The 16,548-nt window shown below is 41.8% G+C and overlaps 2 protein-coding genes across 4 annotated transcripts in view; one reads left to right on the plus strand and one right to left on the minus strand.

Moving 5' to 3' along the window:
- The first annotated feature begins 151 nt into the window (after nucleotides 1-151).
- tysnd1 (trypsin like peroxisomal matrix peptidase 1) lies at nucleotides 152-4,111 on the plus strand. Its single transcript, XM_042502476.1, has 4 exons — nucleotides 152-1,404; nucleotides 2,929-3,059; nucleotides 3,178-3,363; nucleotides 3,546-4,111. The coding sequence occupies exons 1-4, from the start codon at nucleotides 332-334 to the stop codon at nucleotides 3,746-3,748; spliced, it is 1,593 nt and encodes a 530-aa protein (XP_042358410.1). The 5' UTR covers nucleotides 152-331; the 3' UTR covers nucleotides 3,749-4,111.
- Nucleotides 4,112-6,176: 2,065 nt separating this feature from the next.
- The window catches only part of spock2 (SPARC (osteonectin), cwcv and kazal like domains proteoglycan 2), a 37,936-nt gene continuing 27,564 nt past the window's right edge, over nucleotides 6,177-16,548 (minus strand). For all 3 annotated transcript variants that reach the window (XM_042502339.1, XM_042502337.1, XM_042502338.1), the window contains 8 exons: nucleotides 13,904-14,018; nucleotides 13,459-13,564; nucleotides 11,297-11,405; nucleotides 10,412-10,546; nucleotides 9,329-9,547; nucleotides 8,745-8,807; nucleotides 7,731-7,862; nucleotides 6,177-7,170 (listed from right to left, as the gene is read on the minus strand). In XM_042502339.1, the coding sequence (XP_042358273.1) occupies nucleotides 7,025-7,170; nucleotides 7,731-7,862; nucleotides 8,745-8,807; nucleotides 9,329-9,547; nucleotides 10,412-10,546; nucleotides 11,297-11,405; nucleotides 13,459-13,564; nucleotides 13,904-14,018 (1,025 nt within the window). In that variant the 3' untranslated portion in view covers nucleotides 6,177-7,024. The remainder of the gene's footprint in view (nucleotides 7,171-7,730; nucleotides 7,863-8,744; nucleotides 8,808-9,328; nucleotides 9,548-10,411; nucleotides 10,547-11,296; nucleotides 11,406-13,458; nucleotides 13,565-13,903; nucleotides 14,019-16,548) is intronic.

Genomic DNA, 16,548 nt, shown 5'->3' on the forward strand with positions numbered 1-16,548 from the left:
CCGCCTCCTTGTTTATCATTGGCTCGGAAGTGCTCGTAGTTTCATTCGGACGAATCAAATCAATCGGTTGTTGTCGTTTTTTTCCGTCAACCAATGAGACTAAACCAGGAAGCTAGACGATAGAACTCATGTTTGTACAGCTAAAAACAACTGTAAATACTATCAGCGATACAAAGCAGGTCTTAACAGTCAGTCTGCTGCTCCGCTACAGAATGGAGATTTGTTTTATTGTCTCAAAATAGGTGTCGATGCTGCTTTTCAACGTTTTTTTCGGTGTCTTTGTTGTTAAAGCCGTTTGTGGATTGAATGGTTAAAGTTCACTGCTAACAGCATGGAGGTTAAGGAGGTAGAGAAATGTTGCTGTGTCGTCAAGGTGTTTGAGGCTTTTTCTTCAAAGAAACCAGTGAGCTGCAGCGGAGTTATCGTCCATCCTCAAACAGGAACAGTGATTTGCACCGGCCTCCCGTTTTCCCGTTTTACCGCCGACAGGGAGTCCCTCTCTGCAGACTGCAGGCTGCTGTCACCGCACAGCTTTAGCCAAAAACTTAAAATACGAGTCAGCTTTTCTTCTGAGCGAGATCTGGACTCAAACCAGCGTGCACAGGGAGAGGCATCCTCCTCCAGAGGCAAAGCAACACTTCAGCGGGAAGTTGCAGCCGAGTTGCTGATGCTGGTGAATTGCCTGGAGTTCAAACAAGCTTTCCAGGCAGTTTTCCAGGAGGCTGATCAGTGGCGATTTCATGGTGATGAAGAGGATGAGGAGCTGATAAGAGATGCTCAGTTCCTCAGCTGGTTTGCAGTGCTCAAGGTGGCAGACAGCAGGCAGAGCACAGGGACTATTATCCCCTGGCAGAGCAGCTCACCTCTGCAGAAGGGCTGCCCAGTTGTTGCATGTGGCTCACCTTTTGGCTCCCTCTGCTTGGATCTCTTCATCAGCACCCTAAGCAGAGGCATCATCAGCAACCTCACAGGGGAGGACAACGCTGTCATCCTCACAGACGCACGCTGCTTGCCAGGGACAGAAGGTGGAGGGCTTTTTGTAGTGAAAAGCCAAAACACTGTGCAGCTCATCGGGCTGATTGTGTCTCCGTTTGGTTGGAAGGCAAACGAGTGGATAGGCCTCACCCTGGTCTGCTCCATCCAGATGATCTTCAGGAACATCATCCGCTGCATGAGCGCTCAAGATCCACTCAGAGATGTTTGGCTCCATCCAGGAGAGGCAGGCCTCCTCATGTCCACCACAGCTCATGAGTCAAAAGCTGTTAAATGCCCCACTGTGTGCTTTGTGGACAGTGGACAGTTCTGGGGCTCAGGGGTCATTGTCGCCTCTCAGCTGGTGGTGACCTGCCGCCATGTTGTCAACGGGAAGTCGACTGTCACCCTGAAGTTCCATCACAGGGACAGGTGACAGCACGTCTTAACCCCTTTAAGTGTAAAGCTACGACAACAACAACACCCTTCTCTTTACAGGAAAGGATGTGAGGGGCAAATTCATCCAACACACATTAAAAATGTTTAATAGACCTGTTGAAATCTGAGCAAATTATCTTGACTTGTTTCAAAAACATAAGATATTACCCAGATATTAGCAAAAAAAAAAAGTTAAAAGATCAGAAAAAATGACCTTAAAAATGTATAATGATTTTTAATAATGTAATTATGATAATTATAAATATAGTTTTCCTTAGACATTTTTCTATAGTGTTTTGAAATATTTTTTCGAAAATTTACTTTTTTTTTGCAATTTGTGGATTTTTAATTTTTTTTGCTTTTATTTCCTTTTTCTCCCATGTTTTTTTTTATAGAAATTGCACCAATTTTCTCAGGGCTCAAAGGTTTAAATATTTGTGACAGGCGTTCTGAAAGCAGCACAAGAAAAGTGATGCTGCTCAAGGTTTCAAAGGGTTAAAAGCCCTTTAAGTGTGAGGGTACTCCCCAACAACACCCTTCTATCTACAGGAAAGGATGTGATGGTCATATTCATCCAAAAAACACATTAAACCATGTTTAACTGACCCTTCACAGCAAGCCTTTTCACTAATTATAGCAGAAAAAGCGCCGGAGGATTTCATGACATTAACGGTGGCTCAGTTCAATTTAAGTGTCCGAGGTCTGACACTCCTGCAAAGACCTTTGACAAAATGTCATTTGTGAAAAAGGCCTATGAAATTAAAGCTATCATTAATGTTATTAGTCACACAGAGTTGCATTTAGTTTATGGTTTTTCAAGCCCAAGAAAAACTCAAGCTTAGTTCTTTCCAAAGTCACAAACATCCAGGCAGTAGTTCTCAACGAAACATTTTATCAGGTTTGTAGGTCATTGTGAGGAAGATCTTAAATGTAATTGTATATTTACAAAGACATATTGCTGTGTTGTTGTAATTTTTTATCTCTTAACATCATTTAAATATAGCAAAACTGGTAGTCCATGTCGTGTGATAAGCTGTTTTGTTATGTTTCTAGGTTAACCATTTCTTTAACTCCTTTCCCTTAAAGTCCCCTTACACATTTGATGCTCCCAAAATGTGTTTTCACTTACTTTTCATGATGCAACCTCTTCTTCTGTGCATGAGTGCACTGCGTTTGATTGACGTCTCCCTTAATCTCCTCTAAGTTTTCTTGCACCTCTAGGAAATAAGTTCTGGCCACATCAGAAAGTGCCACGGGAAAATCCATCCGTGCGTTTTCCTTGAATTTAAAAACATGTGGTTAAATAAGTGCAGATATGCCTCACATCAAGTGCAGTTGAAGCAACTACTTCCAACTTCAACTCAAGTGGAGGTTTAATCAGTAACTGAAAACACCCGTGTGAGTTCAGGGCCTTTAGCAAGCTGTAGTGTGTATAATCACAGTGTGCATGGATATGGTTCAAATTATACAAAATATGTAACGTTTAATCTTTGTTCTGGTGATTTCTGTTTTTCACAGAGTCCATGATGTTGTAGGTGAAGTGCTGTTTTCCACTAAAGCCTCCTCACCCTATGATTTGGCTCTGGTGCAGCTGAGAGATTCCACCACAAAGGCTGTGGTCCCTCGAATGGCTCAGAGTTACAATCCAGGTTGGATTTCAGTCTTGTTTGGAGGAAACAGATTTTAGAGAAACATTTTCCTTCTCATTTGTTGCCAGAGGAGATATTTGTTTCCCTCACACCAGTTAAACAGCCTCTCTGCCAACAGGTGAATCTGTCGTCGTGGTGGGATATGGTGGGTTGGGTCGCAGATGTGGTCCATCCTTCACGTGTGGCGTCCTCTCCAAAGCCATCAGCTTGAGTGAGGGGCCCATCATGCTTCAGACCACTTGTGCAGTACAAGCAGGGACCAGCGGGGGGGCTGTGGTGCGGACACAAACAGGAGAGCTGCTGGGTAAGAAAACCAAAATCATGTACTCCTTTTGATCACTGGGGGGCATAAGATGCCCACAGAAAATTTCACTTTAACAATGCACCACATGTGTAGAGAGGAGGCAGCTACAGACACCAGACTGCTCCTTCTACACTGCTTTATTTGCAATTTTCAGAGAATAAGGATTATTTGCTGTTTTGCAGGTATCGTATCCAGCAACACAAGAGACTTGGCTGCCAAAGTTACCTACCCGCACCTAAACTTTAGCATCCCAGTGACTATTTTCCAGAAATTGTTGCAGCAATTTCACCAAAGCAGGGATGTTAATGTGTTCAGGGAGCTGGACAACACAGACAAAGAAGTCAGCACAGTGTGGAGGCTGCAGGGTGCACAGAGCAAATTATAACTGCACTCTGAGATATGCTGCAGAAAAAAAGACTGGGTGATTTAGTAAATATTATATGATATATAGGATTATATGCAAAATTATTTTAGATAATCACATCGATAATATATGTAATAAATAACAGTGTTTTTTTTAAAATATATAACTAAATATGTTTTATACTTAAATTAATTGCAAAGACAGGCACAAAGTCGGAGATCTGAAGGAGTAAATGAAACAAGAATCATTAATTCCTAATGTTACACTTAACCCAGAATCATGCACTAAACTTGAAATATTTATAAGACCACTTAATGTTAACAGCCAAGTTAACTTTAGTTTAATACCTCATGAGATTGCTTTACAATAATGTAATTTTATAAATAAAATGGTTTATTCTGGTGACATTTGAGTGTATGCTGTGTACATTTTCTGTTCTCACATTACCAACATTATTAGTTAAATTACCAACCAGTAATTTTCCCTACGTACATTCATAAAGCATCATAAAGTGATAAAAGTAAAAAAAAAAGCCATCAAGTTTCACCTCTAAGCCTTAATTATTTTGCAGCTACAGCATCAAGAAGAAATATTGCACTTTTTCTAGAAGTGTGTGTTCAGATTTACACCTGGTCCTGTTACATATGGCTTGTTTTCAGCAGGCAGGAGGAATATTCAGCATAATGGGCTGACAGGTTGCTGAAAATGATTGGTCCCTTTGGGCAGCCAGAAGACTTGCTGTCGGTATCAGGTACTCAGACATCTGTTGGCAGGCGTACCCACTCACAGCTAACACATTTAAGGTTTCACCCACTGGGATATTACCTGTACTGATTTCCATTATCACCGAAACGTGAAACTGAGAAATGACATTTCAGAGGATTGGTTACTGTCAGTTTTTACAATGCTAAGACAAGCTTTCTTGGCCTGAGCTTCCAAGAATGTGCATACACTGAAACATGCTGTTAGGTTTCTATTTCACTGTTCCCAGGTGGAGCAGTTCACAGCGGAGAGGCTTGAGCAATGTCCTGAGGAGGCTGAGGAGAGAGTTTTCTATAGGCATTGTGCTGTTAGAAGTGCTGATATGCAGACCTGGGTCTGTATCTCATTTCTGCTGGTTTCCCAGAGCTATAAGCTACACTCCACCGCAGAGTGAGGTAAGGCAAGAGTGGAAATGAGTTGACAGTAAAATGTGCCGCTCAGAGGATAGGTCACCCAGAGGAGTTTTATGTCTTTGAAGTAGTTTTTAAGATTGGCTGCAAAAAAATGTGCACTGTTACATTAGATTTATTATAATGTTTGTACTTAATATTCAGGTTTAAGGATGGAGTTTAATTTGTTTGAATTTTAAGCTGAAGGCTGCAAACGATCCAAAAATCCATAACATCACCCAACTGTGAGATTTTACTTGTAATAATGGCAATATTTTAATTATCAGTGTTTTAAAGTTATACTCCATCCCCTAAATGACAGTTTTTATATCAATTACTTACCCCTTGTTACACTGAATTTGTGAGGAAAACATTATTTCTCGCAACCTTGAACGAAGAATGCAAAAACCTAAATTAAACAATGGCCAAACTACATAAAAGCATAAGTCTACAAACTCTTATCCAACTAATGCAGTATAATTGCAGTTTCATTTATCCAGTCATGTGCTCAGTATATCTCAAACAGACAGCCTTTTCCAACAAGGAAGTGAACTGAAGGTGAAACTTATGGATGCTCTCTGCAAAGCCAGACTATATTGACAAAAACAGTAATTTTACCTCACTGAACACAGCAGCTGCTTGTCTACCCCTGCTTCCATCAGGAGTTTGTTTGTGTTATTGTGTGACTTTGGTGAATACAAAATAAGCCTACGTGATAAACTAATTGATCAGGGCAGCAGCAGAACAGCAGCTCCTGTTTTCAGCAAGGTAAAATGACTGTTTTTATCAACTGATTCTGGCTTTAAAAAGAGAAAAGATAGTTTCACTTTTCATTCAGTTCCCTGTCAGAGAGGGCTGTCTGTTTTTCTTACTGTTTTCTGGATTTTTTCTTTCAGTTTTCTTTCATATTCAACAAAAATGGGGCGCCCGGTGGCTCTGTGGATAGAGCAGGCGCCCCATGTATGCAGGCAATGTCATTACCGCAGCGGTCGCGGGTTCGACTTCAGCTCACGGCCCTTTGCTGCATGTCATCCCCTCTCTCTCCCCCTTTCAGCTGTCACTGTCATATCCAATAAAGGCAAATATGCAAAGAAAAATATTCCTTTCAGACCTGTTAAAATGAAGAAACCACAGAAACACAGATTTGGTGAACTTAGATCAACGTTTGCTGAAAAAAATAGCAATATGTAAACTTGCCTATACACTGTACTGCACAACACCACCTCAAGGATCATGATGATGCTAAAATTTGACATTGAATGAAAACAAAACAAAAGCGCAGAGTCCAATTTACGGCGACCGGCTAGGCCACATAGACCAGTTTATTTTATTTTCATTTTTTTTAATAAACACAATAATTGATCCACATTATGATACGATGTACACTTGCCAACTGAGCAGTATATTCTGCTAGTCTTTCAAGGCATTGATAACGGGACTAATAGGTGACAATCTGTCTTCTGATACACACATTATATACAAGCTAAAGAGTGATGCGTGAGAAACTTTCTTTTTTTAAATAGTCATGATGAATGATTACTGTCACATATGAGCCGAAGCGAATGACATGAAAATGGAAAAGTCAAAGGCTGCTTTTCAATATCCCAACGCGGCTTCCTCTCTTTAACGGCCGTTTCCTGCCTGAAATCAAAACTGGTTATCTAAATCTTGTCAATTTGCAGAAAGGAAAGATGAAAGAGGCCAATTTGGACTATTGAAATGCACCCAATCTTTCTCCATTTTTTAAAAAAAATGCAAGCACATGACAAGCACCTGCAGCTGCTTAAGGTCTCCATTACGCATCAGCTAGAAACTGCTCAAAGATAGTTCAAAGGACTTACAACAAAAGAGAACAAAGATTCACAAGTATGAGGGACAAAATTATTCAGACCCATAATTTCTTAATAGTGATATGTCCCCTTCCCCTTCCTGTAAATTACATCCTGTAACATTAAATACACCCATAACATATGCAGCTTCCCTCTGCCCACCCCTGCAACCCTCTCCTTTTCCAGTGTTGTTCTGAATGTGAGAGCTCAACCACGTCCATCTCCTTGCAGGATCTGTGTGTGTGTGTGTGTGTGTGTGTGTGTGTGTGTGTGTGTGTGTGTTCGAGATGCTCCTGTAGAGAGGTTGGACTACACATTTACCAGATATAGCCCCCATCATCCACCTCTCCCACCTCTCCCTCCTCCTCTTCAGCCTCTTCTGCAGTCTCCTCGGCCTCTTTCTCTTCCTCGTCTTCCCATCCAACCCCACTGCCAATATCACCTGAATATGCCATTTCATCATCTGCAGAGAGAAAACATGCAGGGCAGAGAGGGGTGGGGGTGCAGGCGGATGAATTATCCACTGTAGCAATCTTGTATATTGCAATAAATTCTGCTCAGCATGTCTGCCTCTCAACTTTGACAGAGTCTTTTCTATCAATGAGAAATGCTGGAATCAATTTAAAAACACTGACTGCAACAGTAAAAAAGGGGGCATGTGTTTGACTTTGTCTGGATTTTAATAGCTATTTCTAAACCTTGCCAGGGGAGCCATTCTTATCAGGCGCAGGTTCAGTCCAACCAGCCCTCATTTATCTTGAAAGACTTTTCTCACAGCGACAAGCGGCGCTTTAGAATGCAAATGACTCCGGACACATGAATGTGGCACTGGTCCCTGCAGTGAGTTATGTTGCAGTGGGCCTCAGTCCTTTAACATAAAGAAAGCCTTGTGCAGAATGCATGCGGGGGTGCTCTGAGAAGTGGGCCAATCCGCAGCGGACATTTTGAGTTTTCATCCTGCTAAGCTTTCAAGTTTAAACTCTATTCATTCATATATTGACAGCTGACACCTCCGGGGCTTACCGCAATCTGGCTTGCCACGCATCCTCGATCCGGCGACTTCTCCTCCGTTTTGGTCAACACACCAGCACTCTCCCCGGTCACACTGCTGCTTCCTGTAGTAGCCGTCTTCATCGCAGCTTGGGATGAATCGACCTGACGTTCACAAACGCACACAAAACAGGAAATCATTAAGAGTTGGGTGGTAAAGCGACCTTAACCTACAAGCAGATGAACACGTACTGCATCATGGTAATCACACATGGCGGCGAGTGGGAATGTAATGCACACAGCATATGTGGCAGCCAATTCCATATTCCATGAATACCAATATGCTCACAGAGCAAGATAGGGGTGCATAAGTATTAGGTCAGCATATTGCAGCATACTGGGGTAGTGTGGGGTGTGTGGTGGTTAGCTGATCATCATGGGATGAGGAAACGACACAAGATTGGAAAGTTTTCAATTTCTGAGCTTTTACATGAGTATGAAATACAGCCTGTGTTCAGGGCATAACCCACTGCATTAATCACTATTGACAAATGCAGTGTATTTTCAAGTATTTCATACTCTGTCATACTCTTTAGCAATGGAGGGACTTATCATGATGTCAAATATTTCAGAAACTACTTCTAACATCATGTAAAAAACACAAATTAGATGGGGCATAACAGAACTGTCCGTCCAGTCTTTCAAGGGAACATCTGAGCGTCAGGCTGGCAGGCTGCCCCCTTGCTCGCTGCTCTGTGTCCTTGGAGAGTCCTGACTCAGAGCCCAGTCAGCCAGCCAAAATCTGCAGTGCGCACATGCGTACACACAAATGTCCAAACACACACACATTCTTCCACTCACACATACATGTAAGACACACTGATGGCTGCTTTCCTTTGCCGTCTGTCAGTATCAACTTCTAAATCCACCAGACTGATCAGGGACTAATCCCCGCCTCCTGCTTGTCATCTGCTGGATGAAATCCCTCCACCAAGAAAGACAGATCCAATTGGGCTGAAATGCTCTTATGAGAAGTCAGATACCTACCAAACTTTCTCTTGCCGCCATCTAGTACTTGGATCCTCTCGAGTTCAGCCAGGCAGGGTGGCTCTTAAAAGAACAAGAAATAATTATTTACAAGAGAACAAAGCACACTAATAGGCACGATAAAACACAGAACAGAGACACAGAAAATCTGACAAAAACAGTAAAAAAGTAGTAAAAAACTGACATCTCTTTTGAGTGTAGTTAGTGTTTTCTAATCAGCACCTGTAATTTTAAAATGAAGTCCAGTGTGTTTCCTTCTCAAACAAAGAAGTGTATGAGCTTGGGACGGAGACCTAGTTTCTGCTTGGCTGCTTGGATGACAGGCTCAGTCTCTGAGAGCTGTGGGAGAACCGGGCTGTCAACAAGCAGCAGGAATGTTTTCAGCTCCTTGCGGTGACCGCTTCACCCCACAGGGGAACAGGAGGATGAGTGGGAAGACAAATAGTGACGGACCAGCACACAACACAGAGGTGGCTACACCTGAGGGCAGCTGAGCACCTTGAAGTTTGAATGCAGGGGGAATATGTCAGCACATTGACACACTCACCCACACACACACCCTCCGTCCACAGCACAATACTCACTCTCTCTCCAGAAGCACAGGCACCATTCGGCGGTGGAGACCTTGCCGTCCCTGTAGGAGTCACAGGAGTTGAAGAAGGGCCGGATGCAGACCTCGTACTTGTCCAGGTTGATGGCAGCCAGCTCCGCCTGGTCCAGGTACAGGTCGTTGTTGGTGTCCAGTTTGGAAAACATCCAGCCTATGGAGTCCTTACAGCTGGCCACCAGGCTCCTGTCCAGCACTGCAAACACAAAGACACACAAACAAACATTTTTCTTTTTTCTAATCAAGGGACAGCTGCACAAATGGAAAATTAAACCATGGCAGTGTGCTCAGAATCATCTCCTGTTTCCAGTACAAATCCATTTATCATTTTCTTATGCTACCTGTTTTAATAGAAAAGGGTTTGTCTATGTCATGGGGTAGGTTTTGTTTCGACATTGGGGGACGGCACATATAAAACAGGATTTGGGGGTCCACCAGAACATTTTAAGCATCAAACACTTTATTCCCTGCAGTCTGGTAAATATTTGTACACCAAGTTGTGCCTTTTCTGCATCAATTCATGGTGTAAATGTCTTTAATTTTTGTCAAAGTAAATGTACTCTGCTACGTTCATATTTTTATTTGGGAAGAAAAATACACATGTTCTAAATATTCAAGGGAAATCTACACCTGTGCTTCTACGAAAAAGGCATAAGAATTTATCATTATCAACCTTTTACAAGAATTCCCCATTTCACACTTTACAGTTCACTTAAGACTTGGAGCTTATCAGGCACTAACTTGTGGCTGAACAGATCCCGAGGCTCACTTCCTGATGCTTTGAAGCACAGCATGCTCCTGTATGTGATGCAATGTTATCTTGATTCAGAGTTTCCAGCCCTACAACAGTTTTTCAAACATGTTTGATATCAAGCAATCGGTTGCAAGATCTTTCCAGTGAGAGCTGCCTGCAGAAAACACGAGGGTGGAAGCAGAACAGCTGAGCTAAATTTGTGAGGATTTTAGTTTCCCTATTGACAATAGATATTTTTTATAGTATACTGCCCATAACTATGGTACTACAACTCCCTATTCATGCAGTCTCGACTGTGGCTCTAACCTGATGTGGTGCTGACTGCAGAGGTTCTGGTCCCGGTCTTGCTATTGTTGTTCTGCTTGGCATTGCTCTGCAGTAGCTGGAACCAGTCCCTCAGACGCTCCCCGAGATCAGCCAGATCCTGTCCGGTACAGCTCTCTGTGGAGGCCAGAGGGAGAGGAAGAACATGATATTTGTTGCACCAATTTATGTTGTTATGATGACTGCATGTGAGGACCCAGCAGCGATCCCCTCAACTACGGAAAACAAGTTTGTCTGTGTGTGACAGAGAAACAGAATAAAATCAGAATCAAAAACTATTGATTCCCGGGTGTAAATTATGGTTCGTTACAGCTGCGCTGATGCCAAGCATAAAGAATTATAGAAAGCAGAAACAAGTACCAGCACAAAGTTTGAAAATAATAGATAGGCATATAGTCATAATAAAGACAATAACCACTAGTGTGTGAATATTAAAAAAATATATAAATATGTAAGAAGTACTGAGTGTGTAAAGTGTAAAATATAAAATAGTAATACAGTAATAATAGATAAAAAATGGCACTAGTCTGTGAATATTTAAAATGATAAATAAGTATCATGTGCTGAGTGTGTAAAAATATACATCTATGTGCCTTATACTATAGTGCCATGTATAAAACCAGTACGGAAAGTAAGAAATAGCCCATATGTGTAGGAGCCAACAATGTACAACTCAGTATATACACAAAAAATACCAATAAGCATATGTATAACATGTTAAATATAGCCTGCAATCAAGAGTTGAAAGAATTCTGCACATTTGAATAATTGCACAAAGGACTCCTGTAGTTGGAAAAAAGCAAAAATTAGTGAATTCATTTAAAATTTACATTTCATGTCATAGTTGCTGTGTATGTTTGATCTCACCATGTTTACTCTCCGTGGATGTTGGGGCAACAGTTGGACAAGGACACAGACCTGAACACTTCAGAGTAAGATCCTTCCCTGTAAGACACGCCTGCTGCTCCAGCTTGCACTGCAACACAAACACGCACAACCATGTATTAACACACACACATACACACACGTACCGGCGACATCGACAAGGGGACACAAAGGTGAAGTAAAATGAGTTATTGCCGCAACACAGATCAAATATTCATGAGGTGACCGCCTTAATTCAAATCTGAGACTTGCTCCTGAACGCGCTTTTCAACCTCTGCTTGCACACAAGGTCGGGAATAGTGATCCAGAAGACAAAGCATAAATCAATAAACACATGGGACTCTGTCACCACAAGCCATCAATTGGTCCTTCTGAGGCTATATATCAAGGCTCTTTGTCTCTGTGTTTCCCCCCCGGAGAGTCTCTTTGCAGTGCTCAGTTCCAAATGTGCAAGGTGTGTGTGTCTATTTACCCCACAATGCTGAGTACCTTATGTAAGCATGTGTATAACACAAACTGAAAGCTGCGACAAAATGTACCACCTGAAAGACTGAAAGATGTGCATATTGTTTCACATATGCACTATATACTATTTCAGTGCAAAGATTTTAACATGTGTCTGTTAGTATAACCTACACTGGTACTAGGTGTCAAGAACATTTTAGCAATTCATAGTAACACAGCATATGTCATTATAAAGCACTCAGAACATATGTGACGCCGAAGCCGCATGTACATCATGTTCACTTAATATTGAGGAGGATGTTGTGCAGTTCTACTGCCAATGATACCGACCCTCCACCTACACCCAGTGATTTTTATACCATCTTTTCTTCTTAGAGAGAGGCACCTTCATCACACTGATTAACCACAGTGAAGATTTTTTTCCTACATGTTTAAACTGCATTAAATGTATTTTTGGCAATTAATGGTAGCAGAAACAAGCTGCAAACCCACTACTGTCTTATTAAAGGAATACTTCCAAATGATACACTCCAGATGATAATTTGTGCATCAGTTACTCACACTATGTTACGTTGGATTCTGGAAGAAAACATTGTTTTTCTTGCATACCTCCACTGGGAACGAAGAATCCGAAAAAAAAAAACTATGTAAAAAAAAAGTCTTTAAACTCTTACACATCTTGTGCAGTATAATCTAAGCTTTATTTATGTAGTTGTGTGTGCCCAATACTTCCCAGACATGTATTTTTAATGTTTAAATCACTTCTGCATAAAAGGTCTCACCCTTGGACAAGTAGTGTGCCTGTGCTGTTTATGCAGTGTTTTAAAGATTACAGTTTTAGCAAAAATGCATGTGTTCTGGATGTACTGAGCATACATCTAGACCTGCATTATACTGCAAGAGTTGTGTGAGAGTTTGTAAACGGATGTTTTGATTGAGTTTTGCTGTTGTTACATGTGGACCCTTATGACTCCAATTCATTCAAGACTTTTTTGTTATTTGATTCTTTGTTCCCCATGGAGGCATGTGACAAAAACAAAGTTTTCTCCACAAATTTAACATACCATTAGGCAAGTTACTGACAGATGCAAATGATCATTTGGGGGGTGATGTATTCCTTTAACATATCATAGAAGTTATGGTGAAAATGTGAGAAAACAGTTACACATTCAGAAGAAAATAACGACATTCATTCAGAGTTGTATTTCTGGCCCCCTGGAAAATGTAAATCTGATACTCGCACTACTTTCAGCTCCACTTTACTCGCCACCAACTCCTGCTAAACACTCCACTATGTTCACCAGCTAGTCACTTACTTTGTGTATCTGCTGTCTGGTGCTGGGCAGGTAGTGTACGGTCTGTTTATCAGCGCTGTTGATTCAACATTATCGTCATTTTGGAGGCAGTAGTTTGTGTTGCTGTTGAATTATACTGTTACGCTGACAGGTGTTTCTATTATTTACTCTACCATCATTGATTTAAATGTGTAGGAGGTAATGTAACACCTCTCAGTATGATTCAACATAATTCAACAGTGCAACAAACTGCAGCCTCCAAAATGACCATAAAGTTGAATCAGCATCTCTAAAACAGTTTCAATAAAAACGGATAATTATGACCTTCATGGAAGTAGAATTTTTTTGCAGGACTGTTGTATGAATGCATTTGATTCAATGTACCTTGGAGGCATAGTTGCGTCCGTCTGATCCACACACCGGCCCGGTGGAGGAGATGGGACAGGGCTGACAGTTTCCATCAGGAGACCTGAGCGCAGGCTGCTTCAGTCTGCAGGACAGAGGACACATAAACACTTCAGCCTCACTAAGTCCAGCTGAGACAGCAACTGCTGCGCTAATTCAGAGTACAGACACAGCAGCCCCAACCTGAACATAGAGCAAACTGCCCTTGTCTGTGTTGTCTGAATGTATTAGCTTATCATTAAACAGCAGGCAGTTGTACTGCACTGGTGCACAAACAGGCTTTTTTATTACCACATCCCAGACGGCCCCTGCCTGTGAACTTAGTAGTGTTGATCTCATGTTAGTGGGCATTAGCAGGGAAGATTTTTGACTACGTGTGTTTTGGGAGGTAGTCAGCTCATGCCCAGGGGCTACACACACTCACCTGTGTTCAAGTTTCTTGCGGTTGACGCACACAGCTCTCTGGTAGCCCTGGGCGATACACACCTTGTGTCGGCTGCACTTAACCTTTTGACAGGGGTCCTTGGTGGTGTCTACATCTGGGGAAAAATAAAAAATGAGATGTTTACTGTTTGTCACTGCTAACTTTAAGCCTTTTTCTTTATCTTTCTCTGCCTGTCATTCCCAGTCTAAAATCCAAAATCTCACTTTAAATGGCTCAGCATAACCTGAGTCAGCCTTAATTATCAGAGCGGGGCAAAACTGTTGGTCTTGCACTGTGCCAAATATGCAACTTAAGGCATTTTGCGTTTTATCGGAGTAGCGAAAAATTCTGAACACAACAATTAACCCTTTGATACCTGAACAAATTGGCCTTATTATTTTCAATAACATGGTAGAGTGACAAGCAACTTCGCAAAAAGGCAAAAAACAAACAAACAAATAAATAAATGAACAACATTTAAAAAATAACCAAGAAAATCACCTCAAGAAAGTGCTAAAACAATAAATATTTTCTTCTTTTAGCATAAATTAAGAGAATTATCAATATAATTTTCTGGACATTTTCCCAATGTTTTTTGATCTAATAATCCACCCCAGCTAATTTTTAGACCATTTCCTTGTTATATTTTACTATTTTTGTTGCAGTTTGTGAGACAGTCCTTGCCAAGTTTCTCGTTATGTTTTTTTTTCCAGTGTTTTTAAAGAAGTCAAACTAATTTTCTCAGGTTTCAGAGGTGTAAATGCTAATGAAGAAAACTGATGTTGAGCCAGGTGTTAAAGGGTTAAAGAACTTCTAACAGGATGATTAGTTTGTTTCTAATAGTTTGTTTGAATTTTTTTGTAAAATTGTCTTTATTGTGTAGAAAAAGTCTCAGGATAGTCTTAGGGATTTGTGCTAGATAAAAGTTCAGTTGTCACACTTCACTGGCAAATTTATTTTATTTACTTATTTTAATATTACACTTCAGGTGACCTGCTACGAATACTTTTTAAAATGTAGGGTAAAGCCTGCATGACTCGCTCACTCTGCCCCATCCATCCATCACACTCGCTGTTAGCAGCTAATGCCGGACTGTGTGTCAGCACCCCACACACACTCATATGTCACAGCTGTCTGTTCCTTGCAGGCCTCCCGGAGCCCGACCTGGATGTCACACTGTATTCTCTTCACATCCCCCGACCCTTTATTCACCTACACTATCCATCAGACCCGCACGCCGAAATACAGATTATTCACAGCCCGCTATTGCAGCTTTCATCTACACGACAGAGGTGTTTGCAATCATCCCGCTGCTCTTACTGTATCCTGTTTTATGGCACTATTATAATTTCGCAGACAGGCTTAGGATCTCCTCTCTTGTCCTCTCCGGTGGCTGAATGCATTAATGCTGCCAACATCACAGGATTACTGAAGCGAACCGACAGATATCTGATTTGAGAAGCAAATCCGAAACAATACACCCCCCCTGTCATGGCTGAGCTGGTTGTATAACTGACTGACTGACTGCACTGACTGAGACACAGTGAGGCTTGCAGGCATTAATGCACAGATGCAGACTCCTCATCCATTTTGGACTGTCAACAGTGGAGCCTCATTCTCTGGTTGCCCCGTGTCCCGGTTGGCATTGATTGTGTCCCTGTACAGTATCACAAACATCTCACAGCTTTCCTCTCCTTTCTCTCAACATTTCTTGCCTTTTTCCCTTGCAGGTTTAAGGCCCCCCTCCCCCTCCACCACCTCGGTCTAATTCACGTCAGTGCATCAGTATACTCAGAGTGCAGAAGCCAATTAAACCCTTGCGATACTTCCTGACACAAAGAAGGACAAGGAGATTAAGGTACTAATGGGGATGCAGTGCAGTGAGTTACAGGGGCATGTCTGCAAAACAATGCAACCCATGCCTTGAACTTTATACTTAAGCAAAAGAAATGATAGAATTACAGAAGCAGCACACAAACAGAGAGCAGATAATCCTGCCTTCTAATAGCAAAACATTTGTAAATAAATCTTTTCGTGTAGTGAGCGGCTACAATGCTGGCACAGCATTGTGTTGTGAGTACAGAAGCATAAGGTGGCTGCCTGAGCCTCATGTTAACTTAACAGGCTTCCACGGATTAAAGCGGTGCCTGCGATGATGACGTTTCCATAGCAACAGGCTCTCCGTGGTCCGGGAATCATTCCTGGGTTGACTGTGATTTGCAGCTCAATCTGGTGTTTCTGAGAACTCCCTCTCCCGCTCTGTTTCTGAAACCCCCCGTTGCGCAATCATGTCTATCAATCTTCCCTTCTTTTCGCATGTCTCCCTCTCAAATCAGACGTCTTCACTGTGTTTTCTTGTTCATGCTCTCCCTGAGTGTTTATTATTTTCCCCATCGCATCCACTGTTTCTCGATTCAACCCCAGATGCACCCACCTACTTCCAGTTTTTACTTTTCGAAAGTCTCTCCTTTGGTATTAAACTAATGCCTGCAGCAGTAAACCTCTCCTAATTAGGCTCCCTGTGCTTCAGCATAATCCAATCCAGATTTGCATGAGGTTTATCCCTGCAGATTGGGGATAACAGAAGCAAAGCTGAGTCCACATCCTCATCATCAACCCTCTTATCTTCTATTTACGCACTCAGT

This window comes from Plectropomus leopardus, chromosome 15 (assembly GCF_008729295.1).
Source record: "Plectropomus leopardus isolate mb chromosome 15, YSFRI_Pleo_2.0, whole genome shotgun sequence".
Taxonomy (NCBI): Eukaryota; Metazoa; Chordata; class Actinopteri; order Perciformes; family Serranidae; genus Plectropomus; species Plectropomus leopardus.